General features: G+C 33.0%; 1 protein-coding gene across 1 annotated transcript in view; it reads right to left on the reverse strand.

Annotated features, from left to right (window-relative positions):
• Positions 1-4,704: 4,704 nt before the first annotated feature.
• Positions 4,705-20,956, reverse strand: part of WRN (WRN RecQ like helicase) — a 110,932-nt gene continuing 94,680 nt past the window's right edge. The window contains 6 exon segments of the mRNA XM_039846431.1: positions 4,705-7,327; positions 9,404-9,496; positions 11,097-11,293; positions 17,882-17,968; positions 17,971-18,043; positions 20,128-20,259. Of these exon segments, the coding sequence (XP_039702365.1) occupies positions 7,208-7,327; positions 9,404-9,496; positions 11,097-11,293; positions 17,882-17,968; positions 17,971-18,043; positions 20,128-20,259 (702 nt within the window). The 3' untranslated portion in view covers positions 4,705-7,207.

Raw genomic sequence — 20,956 nt, forward strand, 5'->3', positions numbered from 1 at the left:
TTGAGTTATTCCCAGTGTGCAAATGAGCCAAAGGAACAAAAAGAAAAAAAAGAAAATTAATGGTTTCTTGGTAGATGCTTAAAACTGTATAAAATTCAAATGAATCAATAAAAATAATAAACTGCCCCTATTAGGACCTCAGACAAAGAGGGAATGTAGGGTGAGTGGAGTGGGGTGGGGGGTGGGGAGGCTTGTCGAGTTCCATATCTTCTTCTCTGTGGCCTCCAGAGTTCCAGCAGATGCCTTTTTTTTCCCTCCTTTTGTTCTTCACTATCTTGCATGTTCAGCCTTCCCCAGCTTCAGTATCCCTACCTTTAATCGGTTCCAATAAGCCTTTGAGAAAATTAAAGGTAATTTATATTCAGAAATTTTAGGACTGTCTTGATAATCAATTCACAAACCAGAATGTTTCATCAATTTCCAAATATTTTATTATTCCAATTATTTTTTTAAAAAGCTTCTAGAATGCCCATCCCTTTGTATCTTTTGTTAAATGAAAAATATTACTTTGGTCCATCAAGAAATCTAGCCCTAGCGCCCTTAAATATCGAAATTACCTAATTCTTCTTACTTTGACCAAACCACTAAGCAACCTTCTGATTATAACGTGGTTGCCCCTGTAGCTTTCCTAAATAATATGTTAGGATGAGAATAGCTAACATATTATTCCTACAGTGTGCTAAGATCTATGCCAAATGCTATACTTCATTTACCTCCAACTACTCTAAGCCTCTGTATCCTCTTCTATAATATGGTGTTAATAAATGAGGTATGTAGAGAATTGATTTGTTCGAGGTCGCAGTTACAAGTTGTCAAATCTAGGCTAATTCCGGAATTCAACTCTCCCATCTGAGCAAGGCCCCCCTTGTCCTAGGTTGAAACACTCCCTACTGCTTTCCCTGCTTTGTTCTCCTGCCACTTATCACCATGTAAAAGATAACATTTTAACTTTTGTTTTGTTCATTGCTCTATGCCCAGCACCTATAACAGTGCCTGGCACATATTAGGTGCTCAATAAATATTTGTTTAATATTTACGTCAGTGTCTGTCAACTTAGCTAATGAGATCCTGAATCTGTCCTTGAAAGGAGGATCCACTTTGGAGTGCTGACACCCCAGATTTCTGAGCAAGCACAATAAGTGGTGCCTGCTGGACCACGACGATTTCACCAAGTAGTGCCAACAAGTAATGTCTAGAGAAACAGACTGCCTCCCTCTGGGCACTAGCCAGATTCTGTGCCTTTTCTGTTAGAAATTTCTACAGCTACTTCTGGTTGAATACCGTCTATGCATGCCAACCATTGTTAAATGGTCTATATGCATTGTGTTTAATCTCAGCAATATCTCTTCACATTACAAGGTGTTTAAATGACGCTGGGAGTGCCTCAGTAGTTTGTCCATAGTCGCATGACTAGTAAATGGCAGAGCTAGGACTTTACTGAATGCATGGCTAACCTACCAATGTCCAGAGGTTGTTACAAATGGAAACTGTTCTGTTAGTGCAGGCAGAATCAGCTCATGGACACAAGCCACTCCTTTTGTCCCTGGCTCTGTTCTGCACCACAAACAACCTCCTGTGCATACAGATGACCACAGCCTGGACAGCTAAACTTTGTCCATAACTCTCCTAAATAGCCATTCAGGCCAAGAAATGAGCACACCAGAGGCCCCTGGAGACTTAGGAATATTTGGGCCAGGCATTCTGGGGTCCTATGAACTAAGAGCATGGTCTAGAAAAGGAGGACAGGTATGGCCTTCAGGTGAGCATGTCCCCTTGGAACCAAGGGCTTAGCTGCTAAGGGGTCTAGCAGGAGGTGTGTCACCAGATCTCTGTCAATGCACCAGGATAAGCCCCTTCCCCACCCCACATCCCTAAGGTATAATAGAGTTCTCTCACCTCGGGTCTATCTATCTGTTCAGTTTTTCCTCGGTTCTTTGCGGGGCCAAGTGATCTCTTTTCCCCCTCATATGCTCTGTTTACACAAACAGGCAAATACATGACTCTAACTCTTCAGGTTGTACTGAAGGCTAGCTGCACAAGTATGACACATAGCAAATGCTTAATAAATTTTAGTTATAATTACTATTATGATTCCTTCATATGATTTTTTTCATTCACAGAGGCCATTTTTTCTTTATCTTATTCAGCATGTGAAGTAAATATTTTCCTTAAAATGTTTTGTTTCTGTAGGAAAATACTTTTGTGAAATATTTTTCTGAGTTCTTCACAGAGTAAATCTATGTTACATTTTCTTCTTCTATTTGTCTCATTTTTCATGAGGCCAATCTACTACAAATGCAAATGTTTATTGAATGAAGATATAAATGACTACATACTTCTCAATAATATTTTTAAATTGAGTTAGCAAATGAAGGCTGAAGTTATATTAATTTTTTTGAAAAAATAAAGCTGTGTTTAATGAATCGATATTAACCTTAGTCTTAATAATAACTATACCATTAGATCTTTTTTCATTCTCTAGAAAGTGAAATTTGTTGATAGAATTTCTATCTAATAATAACAAATTTTTAAATTCCTATTAAATGTTCCAATAATGTTTCAAACTTGGTAGATTTCAACTTAAAAATCTCAAGGATATGCTAATTTTTCAATGGTACATTTTAGAGTTACAAGAGTAATCTGTTACTGAAATAAATTATCTCAAGTATTACAAATGTCTACAATATCAACTATGTACTTATTATTCCTTAACCCTAAAATATTACTACTAAAGGTTTAATTTACTCCAGTCTACTTATTTCTATTTTTCCCCAAGGTTTAAAAACATTTACTCAGTACGTTATCCCCAATGATTTCTGAATTGCCTTCCCAAGCTAAGTTATAGAAATGCCTGCTCAGATAGCTGAGATTGCTGAAGTATGCGCCTCCCATCAAGAATGTCGCTAAGTTTCCTCAGAGTTTTTGCTGGTTTCGAATTGCTTCCCATTAGATAAATGCCTTTTTAGCTCTAAAATGACTCTATTGTCATTCCACTGGATCTTTCATGTTTTTAGTTATTTCTATTACAACCTCTTTAAGTAGGAAGAATCTTCTTTTCTTAATCTAACCATATGGTAGGAACACAGCTTTGCTGAATTCTAAATAACTGTCAGAGATTTGCCTGACTCTGCTGTCATAGTTCTATGGTCCAATGTCAACAGAGAAGAGAAAGTAATTAATACCTTTTGGAGGAGATAGCATAAGAATAATACCCTAAAAGAAATCCCTTGTTTTCAAGAATGAACCTGAGATAGGCAGACTTGAGCCCAGAGACTGCTGAAGAGTGATGCTATACCCAGGAAATTATGTTCAGTTCATCTATTCCTATAATAAATACCCTATAATTTGCTGTGACCATTATGTACCAATAATTTGCACCCAGGTGATCAGGCAGGTACACATAGCAGAGTTTCCAAAACATACTCTGGTGGTAGGGAGTGGGGAGGGGCTGCAGGGAGAGGGGAGAATATAAAATCTCCAGAGGGAACTCATGGAAAATGGAGAACTTGGAGATCTAGGAAGCCTATACCTCTGCCCAGGAGCATGCTGCTTTGTCTTCTACTTTGTGGAATTGTCTATAAGGTTCTATATCCTTTGCCATTAAAGAAACTGTATCTTGTGTGTCTGTTGGAGAGTCTAACAATCACATGGCTATGCTATTGTAACAAACGTACACAACTGGAAGTTAAAAACAAACAAATACCCTCAAACAGGCTTAACCCAAGGGAATTTAATGTCCTATGTATCTAAGATATTTAAAAATATGTCTGATTCCAGAAAGGGCATGAACTAGTAGCCCAGGTATATCACCAGCAACCTGATTTTTGTGCCATGTTTCTACTCTACCTACCTCAGTGTCAGCTTCAATCAAGGATGATTCCTCATGGTCCTAAAATTGCTCCGACACTCCAAAGGTTCATGTTTCCTCATTAGTAAGAGCAACGGAAAAGAGAACCTATTTGTTTCCACTTTCTATAAAAAGTCCTGAGATTCACTCTGATTGAAACAGCTTAGGTCACATTCTTACCCCAGATCCAAACACTATTGCCAAAGACTAGCTTAGAGGAGGTCATAGGGACCAAGCCCATATTTGGGTTAGAATTATACTCTCTGAAACAACCTAAGCAGATATCAAGAGCCATGTACACTGGGCAGTCATAAAATCCAATATATGAACAACAACAACAAAAATTATATCTCTCCCTCTGGGTTTGTATTTGAGATGAGACTATACCTTATTTCATTTGAAGAATGTTCAAAACTGTGCTTAAAATAGAAAAACTGGAAGCAACTTCAATGTCCAACAATATGAAATCAGTTAAATGATTCATAGTATGTCTATATGATAAAATACTATATCAGCAGCTCTCAACCTGCTAATCTCAGAACGCTTTAATATTCTTAAAAATTACTGAGGACCCAAAAGAGCTTTTGTTAATGTAGGTTATAGCTACCACTATTTACCATTTTTAGAAATTGAAACTGAGAAAGTTTTTGAACTATGTATTAATTTGTTTAACAGCAGCAGTAAATCCATTACATGTTAACACAGTTTTCTGAAAGATCCACCCAACATGAAAAAAGTGGCATTGTTGTCTGATTTAACAGAAGTAACTGGATTCTCAGATCTGCTTCTTCGTTAAATCTGTTTCAATATGCTGTTTTGGCTGAAGTATATGAAAGAAGTTTGACCTCAAACAGATATGTAGTTGGAAAAGGGAGGATTTTAATAGCCTTTCCAGATAACAGTAGACATTCTTTGAAACTTTACCCAAACAGGACAAGTATTAGTTTCTTAAAGATTGTTTGCAATGTGTAATTGGAAACCATATAAATTTTACCTATGCATGATTTTATAAGATCAGGTATTAATTATTTACAAAATATTGGTTCACTGTTATGCAGACCTTTTAAATGTTGACAAAAATCATTATATAATGTAAAGAATAAATGAATAAACAACCCTACCCATCTCATTAGAAAAGTCTGTTTTATGGGAAGCTTTCAAACTCCTAGTAGCAGAAACAAGTTTTCCAAAATTATAAATTTTGCTCGAAATCTCAAATTTTATCACTGGCAACAAATAATCATCAGTTTTCCTTGAAGCAAGATGCTGACTTTGTTCAGTTTTGAGACAATGTCCACCAAACACCCAAGTCTGAATAATCAATCATAATTTTCTATCCGTCATCCTTTTCAGTAAAAATGGCATTCCATGGGAAAAAAGCAACTAATTAATTCACAAATCAAAGGAGTGCTTTCCCTGAAGATGACCATCAGACTTTGGTAGCAGAAGTGCTTTATGTGTACTTGCCATTTTGTCACACAGAATTTGTGTGCCAATAATTTGGTGCCAATGCCTTGACTTGCACTAAAGCCCCAGTGGTTTTACTCACTATCGCTTTGTAGTCCATTGCAAATAACGACATACTGCAAAAGGCAAATAACGTCTCGGTATTACAAAAATAGTTTTGTATTTGTAAATCCCCTGAAAGGGCCTTAGGGACTCCTAATGGTCTGCAGACCACAATCTGAGAATCACTGTACTACATAAAGCCACAAAACAAGATTCTATGGAAGGCTATTTAATGACAGTAATGTTCAAAATATATTCAAATGAAATATAAGTAACAACATGTTTATGTTTGATTCTCTATTTCTAGAAAGTAGAGAAAAATGACAAAATCATCAATAGAAAAATGATTATATAAATTATAGTATACAACAGAATAGTTATTAGCTGTAAAAAAAAAATGAGATAAACCAATATATATTAACATGGAAAGGTCTTCATGACATATTAAGTAAAACAGTTTCTTGCAGAAAACTGCATACAGCATGATCTCACTTGTGTTAAAAAAAAAAATAACAATTTATGTGTAGATACACATGCAAGGCATGTAGGTGCAAAAGAAATGACTAGAGAGCCATACGTCAAATATATAATAGGAATTACTTTCTGGTAGGGCTGGTAATGGGCTGTGAAGAAATAAGAATATGGAGACTTTTGTGTTTTAAGCATAGCTTAAAAGTTTTACAAAGAAAATCCATTCATGTATTATCCATGTAACAAACTAAGAAAATAAGTGAATATAAAAAGTTTTGGCAGGATACACAAAAGAGGTTGACTGATTATCTACTGGTAGAACTACTGGCAATTTTTATTTTCTTTTTTCATTTCTCTGGATTTTCTACACAAATGTAATTCTTCTTGCAATTGCAAGCTTAACTAAAAAGTCTTCTTTTTTGTTTTGGCCATTGATTTCTTGCTGATATCAGCTAAGATCTCATTTCATTTGGCAAACCACAACGAACATGTATTTCTTCTTTAAAACAAGTTACTTTTATTTACCAAAACAAAAGTTAATTAAAGGCTATATGGTAAACTGCTTACAGTTATATCAACTATGGTTTACTCAATGCAGTGTCAGAGTACGGGTTTTAGATATTTAAGTTATATGTGCTATACAAAGAGATTTTAGAATCAAATTCTGACAGCCTAAAAAAAATAAAAGTGTTCAAGGTAATTAAGTAAATGAAAGTTAAAAATATACATAATAGTCAGTATGAAGGACATTGTTTTTCCATTATTTGAAAAATAACAAATAGTGTGTAAAATAATAAGTGCATATTTGCCTGGTGCAAATGGTCTCCTTTGTTATATTCTTTCCCTGCTCATACGAAACTCAAAATGTTTCATTTTCACTGGTCTGGTCCACTAACATTTAACAATGTGCATAACAGCTTCTTCTAAACATAGTAAAAACAAGGTATACAATAACTATGCTTTCTTCATTTACAAGAGAATTTTTATAATATTGGAATATTTTATATCACACACAGTTACCACACAACTACTAATCTGTTATCTATATCATATCACCACATGTTACATTTTCCAAATATACTGTTGAAATAAAGAGATTAGAAAATAGGGCAGTTACAGTTTCTTAAAGCAATCTTAAAGAAAACTAATTCAAAATTCTGTTCTATGACATACTCACTCAGGTTCTCAAAAGACTCAACTTAATGTGAATTGCACAGGGCTGTATTAAGATGCCAGCTATTTAATATAGAGATAACTTGTACTTCGAGATAAGAATAATTTTTAAACTGAAATATTACCCCTCACTCTTTTCAGAAAGAAAATACAGCATCCCTCTTATAATACAGGAAGATGAACGTAATTCTTTTGGCAACTGCCAGCCTAACTAAAAAGACCCTTCTTTTTTGTTTTGACCATTGATTTCTTGCTGGTATCAGCTACGATCTCATTTCTTTTGGCAAACCACGCAGGTAAATTTCTTTTTGAGGTTTCAGATGAAGTCTATAAGAAACAGAAGAGGAAATATTTGTACTGCTGAAAATATGTGTCAATTATAAAAAACCAACATAGATTACTGAATATATACTCCCCAAATAAAACAAAACAGTGAGATCCACAAAACTTATTTCTAGATCAACAAGTAAATAAATAAAAAAGATACAAAAATCACTGTATCATATCTTTAGGCAATTTACTTGCCATCTTGTTATGTATTTTTAGACACTTCAGAGTAGACACTCACTGGGGAAGAAAAGAAATAGATATTATTTCAGATCTATGTTCCATGGTGTATTTGCTCTGAGTTGAATAAAATAGTGAATTTAATGTTCTGAGGAAGGTATGTGACTGGGCATGTGTGTGCACACTGATGCACACACACGCATGCACACACAGAGTATGTGCACACTGATGCACACACACGCGTGCACACACAGAGTTATATTAAGCATCTGGAAAAGCATATAACTTCTACATCTACAATGGTAGACATTATTAAGTAGGTAAGTGTTCCATAAGCCTAAAATGATATTGGCTAGTGTTATCTCAGTTTGAGCACTAGATCTTCAAACTAACACGACAGAGAAAAAAACTTTAGAATCCAGTAGAGCTAATTTAGTTATTGGAATTATTTGAAGGAATGTATATGATAAGGGGACCTCATCTAAGTTATAGTGTATCTGCCAGCCTAAGGTATAAAAGTATAATTTATTCCATTTCAAAAATGAAGACTATATCTATATATTGTTCATTAATTGCTTGCTATATTTTATTATGTTTTCTATATTTAAAAATGGTTTCAGAATATTTAAGGATAGGGAAAAAGGTAAAACATCCTTGGTAGAAAACTGTGTAAACATATATTAAAAAAGAAGAAAAAATTGTTAGCTGTTCCAGCTTAATTAAAGAAATCTAGTGTAGAAGAAAAGACTATTCAGACTTCAGCAAAAGCTAAAAAAAGAAGTGGCTAAGATAGCAACTTTTCTCCCAAGTGCCTATTTCCTCACAGGCAAAAGAACACCAGAAGAGATTAGATTTATATTCACTGTACAATACTGTAACGTTTGCCTTAGAAATAATAAAGATTAAGGATATAAAGTGGCACAGAAAAGCTATCTGGATAGAGGAAAAATTGGCCAGAAATATTTATTCTTCCCCAAAGATCTCAAGATCAAAATCCCCTGTAGCCACAGACAACTACAGCTGCTTAACAATTAGAATTGGAACCCCTTGTGCATTTGGAGGAAGGAAACCAGTTAAGATTATAACAAAGGCAAAAAGTAAAACAGAGCATGAAATCTGAATAGTAGGAGGGCAGAGGAAAAAACCATGTCTTTTGTTATAGCCCAATACTGTGGAATAAGCAGGGACTTTGAAACCAGACAGAACTAGGTTTGAGCTCTAATTGAGTCACTTGCGAAATATATGACCTTATGAATGTTATTTAAGCCTCAATTTCTTCACAGAGAAAATGAGAATCACAGTATATAACATTACTAAGTTTGGAGAGTTAAATGAGAACATATGCAAAATATCAAAACACATTGATTTATCCGTGACACTCATTAATTGGTAGCTAATATCATTTAAAGTCTCATCTTCTACAACATTCTATAGAATATGACCCTCGGCATTTTTCCTATAATTATAATAATGACTTTATTTCACTGAGAAAGGGAGAAAATGCTTATTTACACTGAATGTATCTTTTGAATCTCAAGAATAAGTATCTGGAGAGACTTTAGTTACGAAGTCTGGGTCACCTGACAGAAACAATGCTTGTCAAAGATGACTGCCTTCATCAGTAAAAGACTAAAATTTTCAGCAATCATAATAACATTATAAGTGGATATTTACATCTTTTTGATACTCCAAGTTCTATTAACGAACTATTAAGATGAGCATAGGAAACATTAATTTGTTTGCTGATTATACGTGCACATATATATGTGGGCAAATAGAGAAATGGGTACATTATATTCACATTTAATTTCATCTAAAACAAAAATAAAGCTAAACATTTTAGTTATCAAGCCTGATGTATTTGTCATGAAAACTGTTTTATTAAATCAGTTTTACCTGTAAATGAGAATCTGTAGATAAATGTTCTATTTCTGGATCACTGGATGGCTGATTCCAAGAAGTCATCCGTGAATTTCCGTGACTCTCATCCTTCAGCAAAAAAATCACAAGGACGTTTTCCATCAATCTTTAACATGTACTATTTTCTTAGAAAAAAAACTATGCCTAAAAAAGCAAAACTTAAGAAAATTTTAATTATTCTGAAGTACTGAATTTTAACAATGATTTTAATAATATTACTCATAGGCATTTCTTTCTGAGTATCTTAAAATTGTTTGTAAATAACATACTATATTTTAATTTATAATTAAACTCAGTGGCAGGACAAGAAATACTGCACACTCTCTCAGGCAGTCAAGAAGAATAAGAAGGAAAAACGTGATATGAAGGAGAGGTTTCTAGGAAGATGGTGGAAGCAGCAGCATAGTTTTTTAATTTATCTGAATCCTAGCATTAAAACAGATAGAACTAGATAGAAAAAGCGAAAATTCATCATCTATATTTACAATGAAAGTATCCTCAAGAAACCGAAACTAAAAGTAAGGACAAACCACCAACAACCATAAGACCCACACGGTATAGCATCTGCATAGGAGAAAGCAGAGGCCAGCAGTGGGGTGCCTGAGAACAGGAGAACCACCAAAGAGCTCACAGGTATACACTGGTAAGCATGATCGATTAATTAGAGAACAGCATCTGAAAGTGGAAGGGTTTTTGCCCAACCCAATAGCATGGGACTAAAAGGAGTTCACAGTAGTGCCTTAAGTGCCTAGAGCAGCTCGCTCTTTTGAACTCGCCTGAGTAGCTAATGCTGCTTTCCAAGAGAAGGCCCCACACTCAGAAGAACTGCTAGGGTTAAATCAAAATCAAGCAAGACAGGCATAACAAAGATTAAGGGAAGAGAAAATCCAGGTAAAAGTGGCAGAGGAGTCTATCTCATAAACCAAGTTTCCATATTTTGAACATTACACAAAAATAACAGAAAAGTGAGCTCTGTGAACTTGTAAAAACTATGCTGAAAGTGCAGAAAAACTAATTTCACATGAAAATGAGCCAGTTTAGAAAAGTATCAAGGTCGAATCCCAGACACCAGAAAGACTTGCTAAGATACAGAATAAAACGATAACCTCTGAAAATGAACTAAGATTGAAAAACATGATGAAAATGATTCAAAACATGATAGAATGTCATAAATCAAAATCAGAAAAACTCAAAACTAAGTGGAAAAGCTCAAGAAAGAATTAGAAATAAGAAGTAAAGTTTAAGAAAAGTTTCCTGAAATAAACGAAAATTTTAAAATAAGAAATGTACCATCTAAAATAACTCTAAATTCATGGTCCTTCTCTGATCTTGCAAAAGTGCAGTACAATATGCTCAGGACCATGAGCAACAATTATCCTTGTACCCGAGATATTCAATATTATAGCAACAGAGTATGATGAACGACAGAATGACAGACAACCCAGTTTGAGAGGTATTTATAAAATAATTCGTTTTCATTTTCATTAATCACATAAACTGCTATATGCTTAAAACCAGTATTAATTATGTCTATAAAAGAAAGAATTTCTGGGCTATATTAACTTATGACAGTGAAAAAAATACAGTATTCTAGTATTAGAATATGCAAATTGAACTGACACTTTATGAATATTCTACATATGATTAACAACTTGGTATTAGGACCTACTTTTTCCTTGCTTCTCTTAGAACTTGAACAGCTCTCTTCAGAGTTGGGGAAACATCTCTTTTTGTTGGAATCACATGAAGGCTGGCATAACAGTCTGTTGTCACAATCTTTTTCCAGGATCTCAATTGCCATAGAGATGAGGTACGTGTCAATGTTTTCAGGAACGAACATTCTAATTAGTTTAATTTTATTCAATTCTGTAAAAGATAAAAATGTAAGATTTAAAAATAAATAACAGAACATTTTAGAAAATCTATGAGCTGGAAATAGTGTAAAACTTTGCAGAAAAAAAAAGAGGAAGGTGGCCAAAGAAAATGTTCCTCTTTCAAATGCCAATAGTGCTACAGAACAAAAATGGAGTAAAATGTGTCCCTCACTCCGGCACCACCTGCACCCTCTGCCAAAAACACCAAAATCAGGTCAGTGCCATCGACTCTGCATAAATTATGTTTAAAACTGTCTTTTGTAGGCAGCCCTGAGAATCAAAGCTACAATTCCCAGAGTTGTTTCCAAAGAAATCATATATGCCTCAAATTCCAAGTATCAATTACAAGTTAACTTTTTGAATATAACTTATTCTTAGAAGCTAATCATACTTGTAAATAAAATGCCAATAAAAAGTATACTTGCAATGGATAGTGTAATGTAATAAAACACATCAATTATTTAAAGCAGCTTAGAACCTATCCACTCATCTTCACGTAACTTATGGTATCAAACATTTCTGACACCAAATTCAAATTAATGATCAGAAACTAAGTATTTTAAAATGACACTCTGAAAAGGTAATCTTTAGATTACTCCAGGACCTCCAAAAAAAAAAAAAAAGTGCAGTTAAAAAAAAACACACAGAAAGAGAAGGTAACATAGCTAATCGATATTAGGACAGTAAGCTATCTAATTATTGGGCTTGTACTCTTTCTAATTTTAAAGTTTTAAAATGTAAAACTGATGCTAATCAAAACCTTGGAAAGATAAGATTACCTCTAAATGTAATAAAATCAGCAATGTGACTATCATATCTATCAACCAAACTAAACTTTTATTTGTCCCTTGGTCATTATACCCTAACATTGAAATTCCACCAATTTTACTACTGTATCATTTTTAACTAAGGAGTCTTCCTTTGTATGTATCTATCGTAATTTACTTTGAGTTACTTTTCATTTGTCTTTGGTTTTTCTTTGGGGAAAAAAAAGTTCTGATGAAAATTATATTACACGTATATTTCCATAATTCTAGATTCCCAGAAGTGGGATTGCTTGTTCAAAGGTTAGACACATTTTATATTTTGATGAATATTGCTAAATACTTCTATATCTGTGTTGTCTGATACAATAACCACTAGCCACATGTAGCTATTGAGCACTTGAAATGTGGCTAATATGGCTAAGAAACTCAATTCTTAATTTTAAGTAATTTTAATTAATTTTAAATTAAATTTAAAAACTGACGATTCAGTTATCAGAAAAATTTTAAGTATGTTTGAAACAAACTGGGTATCTTCATCTACTTTATTTAACTGTAAATTTTATGAAAGCTAAATACAGATCAAGTATTTCAAATTAAAATTTAGCATCAACATTGAGATGTGCTATAAATGCAAAATATACAACCTATTTCAAAGGCTTAGTACAAAAAAACATTAATATCATAGTAATAATTTTCGTATTCATTTATGTTGAAATAACACTTAATATATTGCATTAATTAAATTAGATAATTAAAATTACATTTGTTTATTTTTGCTTCTTAAATGTGGCTACTAGAAAATTTAAAATTGCATATGTGGCTTATATTGTATTTCTTTCTGGATAGTGCTAACTCTACAGAAACCACACAAATCTTTCCATACTCTAGCCAACTAATACAAATATATGTATACTAAGTTCACTTTCTTCTGTGGGTATTTAAATACTGGATAAACAAACTATACATCTTTAGTTTCATCATACTGTAAAAGTATAATTCAGAAACCTATTTTTGGGGAACTATCCACACAATCTTGTCTTATCATAATACCATTAGCTAAATGAATTATTTTGAAAAGTAAAAATATTTTATTCTATTTGAAAAAATTTATTTCTAAAATTAGAATGTCTTCTTTTCATAAAATTATAAGGTATAAACATTTGTCTATGGTTTTAAACCACTATTAATGATTTAATAAATGTACTGTAAATAGAATATGTCAAGGTAAAATTAGAAAATTTATTATATATTTACTTATACATTTCTATAAGTACTCTTTATATTTTTACTTTAAAATGATCCTATAATATATATATGCAAATATAAGTCATCTTATAATATATATATGCAAATAAGTAGCACCTGGCTTTATAGATACATATTATTCTGCCCTAATTTTCCATGCAGGTAAATGCTGAAAATATCTATTGGAGAATAATACAATGAACACTGGCTGCACTCCTTCAGTACTTTAAAAGAGATCATATTACCCCTACTTTTCTGGCAGGTCCCTTGGAAGCCATCCTTAATTTTCCAGGCACATGCACGTAAACAATGGGAAATGAAATTGTTCAAAATATTATCCAGGCACCTCATTAAATGCCTTGCTTAATTTATTATTAAGCATAGTTAAAATCTCAATTCCATAAAAGAAGTTTAAAATTATAAAAATCTGATTAAACTAAAAATAAAAGGTACAGAATCCCTTTAAATACTGTTTCAAGGACAAAATCTACTTAGCAAATAAGACAGTATGAAAATAATAGGTATAATATCTCAATTCACAAAAATTCTATTTTTAGGTATATTGTTATGCCATAATAAAATACAGAAAATTCTCAACTCAGGATTGTGCAAAATTTAAATATCAATCAAACATTCATTAAAACACAATTATGTGATAGAGCTACGGTTAAATAAAAAATGAAAATAATATATCTGAATCATTAATATAGTATGTATACCTTAATTTCTTACTACAATTTATAACAACATTTTCTCCAATAGTTGTTATCAAGGAAAAACAAGAATTCAAAGTAAAATTTAACATCAATAAATTTTATCTTATACATTATACGCGTATAATCGAACAAAATAAAATTTAGAGCTCATGGTTCTCACAATCGAAACTTTCTCAGTTTTGGCTCTGGAAGTAAATCACAACAATACACTTTTTCAAATTATAAGTACCATCTACATACAGTATGTTGACAGAAAGATGAAATCAGTGTTTAACTTCAATTAATATTTATCTTTGAATGAAAATTTATCTGCAATAAGTATACAGTGGTAAAGATGCACGTTTTAGTCACTAATGATTACAAATGTTTTTCTCATCTCCCTGATATTTACTGAATCAGGCTGTGCAATTACAAATAGAGATTTTTCACGTTATATATTCTGCTTGATATTTCTTAACTTAAAAAGTTATAACATCAGAAACTGAAATTGCTAAACTCAGAGTATACTAAATATAATTGAGAATATTTGTAAAGGTATTAAACCGAACATAATTAAATACCTTTATTTTACTCATCAATTAGAGGTTTATAAACCCAAATCCTCTACAGAGGTCCCCAACCCCTAGGCCACGGACCAGTCTGTGGCCTGTTAGGAACCAGGGCGCAGAGCAGGAGGTGGGCCAGGGAGCGAAGCTTCATCTGTATTTGCAGCCGCTTCCCAGCACCAGCATCACCACCTCAGTTCCACCTCAGATCATCAGGCATTAGATTCTCAAAGGAGCACTGGTCCCTGGTGCCAAAAAAGGTGGGGACCACTGCTCTATAAAGATTAGAAATTACATAGTTCTTTCTTTTAAATAGTTGGCAGTACAACTTTAACATAGTATAGTAAAAGAAAAACTTGTTCCACCTTGACTTGATATTAAAACAATCTGCGATTCTCTAGGCCTCAGATTCCTGTCTCTGAAACAGGGTGAGAATAGGAAAATGAAAATATAATGATTTCCAATTTCCTTTCCAGATTTAAAATTCTATAACTTTACAACTATATGACTTAGAAAGCAAATTAGCACCGCCTCGATTCTTCGCCATAGCAAAATAAAAGAAGTGTTGTCAATACTTGGCTTAATAACAGAATCTTAAACCTTCCTCTACCATTTTCTCCTGCCAATAATGAATTAAGAGTAGAACATCCATTTGATATCATTCAAGAATATTTGCCCAAGAATTCTTCAGTACTTGGGGAAAAAAGAGATAACCTGTCTGAATTACTGAAGTTGTTTCTATAAAATACAGTTTTGAAACCTCCCCTCTGGTATACTCATTTGTGAACTTCACATTTTCTGATTTAGCTCCTAAAAAGGATAGAGTATAAAAATAATCACATTAAGGGAGTATATATTTAAGAAGCCATAGGATCTTACCACCTACTTCTTCAATCATCATCATCATCATATTCACTATCACTGCCATCACTGCCATTTACGAAGTACAGTTGTTCCTGGTATCCGTGGAAGACTGGTTCCAGGACCCCATACTCAAGTCCCTTATATAAAATGACGTAGAATTTTCATATAACCTACATATACCCTCCTATATACTTTAAACCATCTCCAGATTACTTGCAATAATTAATACAATGTAAATGCTATGTAAATAGCTGTTATACTGTACTGTTTGGATATCAACTTTCTGGAATTTCTTTTCTGAATATTTTTGATGTATGGTTGGTTGAATCTGCAGATGTAAACCCAAGGATCCAAAAGGCTGACTGTATTTACCAAGTGCCAGAGCATTCTGTAAAGTATTTAATTATTTCTCACAATTCTGTAATAAGAAAGGCAATATTATCCTTTCCTGTTTTAGAGAGGAGGAAACTGAGGCTTAGGAAGAGTAGGAATTTCCCCAAGGTACTGTAGCTCAGAAATGGTAGAGCCAAGATCAGAAACAGATCAGCTATGACCACAGCCTATGCTCTTACTCACTAGGCTAACACCATCCATTGGTCTTCAAGAGTGAAGGCAGCCAAATGGTAGCGAACATGATTGTCAATAGGAAATACACTGCACAGACTCAGAATACTGCCTACCATCCAATAGTTCATCAAAGACACACATTTCTCTGAGTTCTGAGAGACAATACATATATAAAAGAAAAAATAATTCCAGGGGATTATGGTCAAGAAGGCATATGAATCTTTGACTATTTCATTTTGCACTGGAGAAAGAGGGGTTTTATATAACCACAATTCTAATTCTACAAAGGATTTTCCTTCATCTGCTTTAATTTCTAGTAAAATGGCTGCTGAAGTTGGAAAGACTGGAATGTGACCAGGAGAGCTGGCTAGCTTTCTCATCAGATGACTCACTTAACTTGGATATTTTATCCCAGTCCAGGATTTGGTCCTTGGATTTTCAGATTTGGAAATCTAATTTAACCTTAATAGATTCACATTAACCAAATTCACAAAATGCCAATTTTTAATTTACAATTATGAATTCACAATTATCATATAGATTAGTACCCAGATCAGCATGAGTAGTGCATACTTTCCCTATAGACAGATCTACATTGGAAATCAAATGATAACCAGAAAGCTAAGAAGTGACAGAGAAGAATTTGTTGTTAACATGTTTTCCTCAAATAAGTTCTTAACATAACTTATCAACGGGCCCTTAATATACTTGAAGTCTCATTGGCCAGGATTAAAAATTGCATATTTCTTCCTTTTAAATAGTTGGCAGTACAACTTTAGCATAGTAAAAAGAAAAACTTTAGTTCCCTGCAATTAACTTACATGACCCCTGCCCAGACTTCCCTCTGTGTCTCCTCTTTTCCTGCGCTTCCATGGTTTATCCATGGAAGTGATGGAGATCTTCTTTCTTCAGACCTTTAATCAAGTTTTGCCTCGATTAAAGAATTAAGGCTGGCTATTAAGGTGGCTTGAATTATCTTTATTGTGATCAGTTAAGTACAGTATTGATTGTGCTTTCAAAGGGTGATTTTATTGCCCTTATTTCCAAATTTTGATGGGGAATTATACAGTTGTTCCCAGGAAGCGGAAAAGAATTCGAGGTAATAAAAAATTTAATTATTTGCACTGCAGCTTTGTAGATAAGGTTTTTTCTTTGTCCACTGCTCTGTCTTAACAGTCTGAAAACATTTATCAGATTTATTGAGTAATATAACATACCTAGATTTGTCCATCTAGGAGGAAAAATCCTCTAATATACCTCATCCTTTACTTCTATAAAATGGATCATAATTTTAAAATAGGAATATTAAAAAATTTTCTGCAGGGCAAGCAAAGGGGCTTGATCTCCACGAGCACAGCTGAGGTTCTGCAGCAAAGTGACAAGAAGAAGAAACCCTTCTACAAGGAGCTCAGACAGGTTGGCCTACTTTCAACACCACAGTGACACATGCCACTAAATGTAAGGATTAGAAAGGCTATGTAAGTGAAACCAAAAACAAGGAATCAGAAAGATTTAGGGAAAAAAATCAGGAGTCAATAAATTTTGGGAAATGAATATGGAAAAAACTGTGTTTTTTTCCAAGTGACGAGGTAGAAATTAGAAAAGGATGAAGTATACTGCTTTGCGATGAGTGTTTAAGTTGTAATCTGAAGCTGAAAAGAGAAACAAGAACTTCTCAGACTCAAACATTCCTCTGAGTGATAACGGGAGGAAAGATTGTTTTTCTAAAACACAAAAAGCATTACAAAAGTAAAGTTTTTATAGTAGCATAAAAGATTGATGTTAAAGTGAAAAATATTAGTGGATTGCTTGTTTACTTCATCTGGGTGCAATGACTCAAGTCATTAAGGCTGCAGACTAGGGTCATGGTTATCACCTGAGTTGATGGGAGGGTTTCGGATAACATCAGTAATAATCTTCTGAACCTCTGGAGTCAAGCCTGCTCGCTCCATATCAGTGGGTAGCCAGCTTTCACCGCTTGTAACAAATGCATGCCAACCTCTGTGAGAGGCAGAATCCTGTTCTCAGCTACACTCTTCTAGAAAAACAGCAGCAAAACAACCAGTGAGTTTTTTTTTAAAGTTTCCAATGCATTGTACAGAAATAAAATGTCCAAAACCTTCAGGCAATAAATGTTCACTGAGAAATAAACAATGCATTAAACCTTCACTTAAACTTTATTTTAACTACTTCTTTAAAACTACCCACATTATAGAACTCTACAGGTTCTTCTTTGTATACATATTGTATGGAATAAAACAAAATCATGCAGCATTAGCTAAGAAATCTATCCTCATCCCTCAGCAATTATTCACTTTAAAAATCTATTAATGGCAGAGAGTAGCCATTCTATGTAAGTCTAAAAGCTGCCACAATCTTTTGAAAATATAGTAAACTGTAATCCAATATTCTGTATATATGAAATAATATGCTGTACTTCAGTTACATGCATTTCCAAGAAGACAAACCCTGAAATACTTATGATAACATAGGCTCCCAGATGCATTCTATAAAAGGTTCTCGAGAAGACTTTAATAGGTGTTTTAAATTGGCTCTATTCATAAAATAAATATAACCACATTTTAACTAGAGTTGTCATCATTTGCTCAGTATTGAATTTAACATGAATTATGTTAAATTTAGGACGTTACATATTTATGTAGCTTTCTTAACAAAGTTAGCTCCAAATCCATTTAAGATATATATTAGATAAAACATTCTTTTAAACACTCAGAGTTAGTCACTCAGCTCTAAATTATTTCATGATACTCTTTCATACATCTTGAGAGTCTTAATTTAAACTGTATTTGTGTGAATGCTGATACTTTCATAGAATAGAGCATTTAAAGCAATATTTTCATCCTTCAAAAGTAGGTTTTAAATTACTTTCATTAAATGTCTACCCTTTTCTACTAAATAGTGTACACCATGTGTGCATAATACCAGGGTTATTTGATACCAGGCATCAAATTACCTAAAACTAATTGCATTATTGCTCCTGATTAATTAGTCCTTAGGCATGTTTAATTCTGTGGTTGACTGGCAAGACCCTCTCGGACTCCTGGGAGGTAGAGATAATTACCATGACATTACACAATAACATACAACCAAATATTAGCAAAAGACATAAATGAAGATATACTACTCTTCACATTTTTAACCATATGTTAATGTAATACATGAAACCTCATATGATGACTGAGTATCAACATGCACTTTATTCAGAAAACTTGGAAACCATATCAAATTTTCTTAGTAACTATATTTAATTATAACACACATATGTGGACAAATTATGTGTATACAAGCATATTTAACATGTACATTTAAATTACGATTTAAAAGACTAAACTTAAATTCCTACATGTCATGTAATGTTTCAAAAATAGTACAGTGGAATTATTGGGTTTCCTGTGTAATGGCTTTTGTACTTTTAATTAAGGAATTTGACTATCTAATGAGAACATCTATTAAGTAATTAAGACAAACTATGAACTATTTATTCTTATTTATATTGGACATTAATCAGAATAAAAAGTATGTAATCTGGCCTAGTGGATGGAGACACAGAATAGGAAAAGCAGGCACTGGACCATATAGCCTGCTCCAAATCGATTTAATATCATAGAGGATAGGAAATTCAATTTAGTTAAACTTATCTAGAAGCTTCATTCTGTCCCTATTCCACTAAGATATACCTTTTTTCCACAGTTTGTTTTTCACACTGTTCTGCAGCCTTCTTTTTTTTCTTAATAATGTATCTTAGATATTATTTCTTATAAATATAGATACCAATTGTTTTTAACTATTAATCTGATGTTTTCTTAAATAGTCTTAAAATACACTGCTTTATATATGTGTTTATCAGTACCTCTACCTCTGATACAACCTCTGTAAGATAATCATGGTCAAACTATACTTGTTTTTACTTAATTGACAGAGATAGGCTTATCAGAAAAAGAAAATAACATTCTGTTCCAAAACTAAATGTAAAACGAAACAACTTAAAATATTGTAGGATTAGAAGAAATTTATCCCATCAAAACCTTAATATTGCAAATCTGATGAAATACATATTTAGATAAATTTTAAAATTCCCTCTAACTTAAAAGTAACACTTACCATAGACATCTTTTTTTCTTGGAATAAAGAATATGTGATGGCCTCAGACTGTGAAAGTGGGCATGCTGTGTTTTTTGCCTCCAGACTTTTCTTCTGTTCTTCTTGAGGTTTTGAACTTGAAAAGAGGTCTGTCTACAAAATTTTAAATGTAGCACAAATGATTAATAACAATATCAATATGATAACAAGTAGACTATCAATATGATCATTAAGCATTAGGGGAAAAAATTACATAAAACCTCTAAGGAACAGTCAAAAATTCCTTTCATGATGAGCTCAAAAAGGTTTTTTATTGTCGTTGTTTTACATATTGATTTAAAAGGGTAAAATAAGGCTAGAGGGAATAATTTTTTAATAAATACTTATAATAAACACGGTTATAGAAATAGAAATTCCTAGTCTTCCCTTTAGCCAATAAGAGAGAATAAAAATGAACTATAATGTGGACCATCCTACCTCTAAATAAGTCCCCTAAACCTCTGGAAGTGAATATTGAATGAATAAAAAGAATTAATATTCATATCTAGGTACTATAACCACAAATTCTGCTAATATGTCATAAGTGAATATATCATAACTATATACATATAGTTTAAAAAGATACGCTTGGCTCTAAATTTGAAGCATTATGTAAATTCTTAAATATGGTCATTTAAGAGATGTTTGAAAGAAAAAATACAGGGGGAAGGACTGAATAATAAGATAATGAAAAAATACTGGAATTTTTTTAAAGCCTGAAATAAAGGTAAAGACAAAGTGATAGTTATGATAGAATTACATGCTGTATGATTAACATAGATATGTGAATAGTTTCTTTCCAAAATGCCGA

The sequence above is a fragment of the Pteropus medius genome, unplaced genomic scaffold, assembly GCF_902729225.1.
Source record: "Pteropus medius unplaced genomic scaffold, Ma_sr-lr_union100, whole genome shotgun sequence".
Lineage (NCBI taxonomy): Eukaryota > Metazoa > Chordata > Mammalia > Chiroptera > Pteropodidae > Pteropus > Pteropus medius.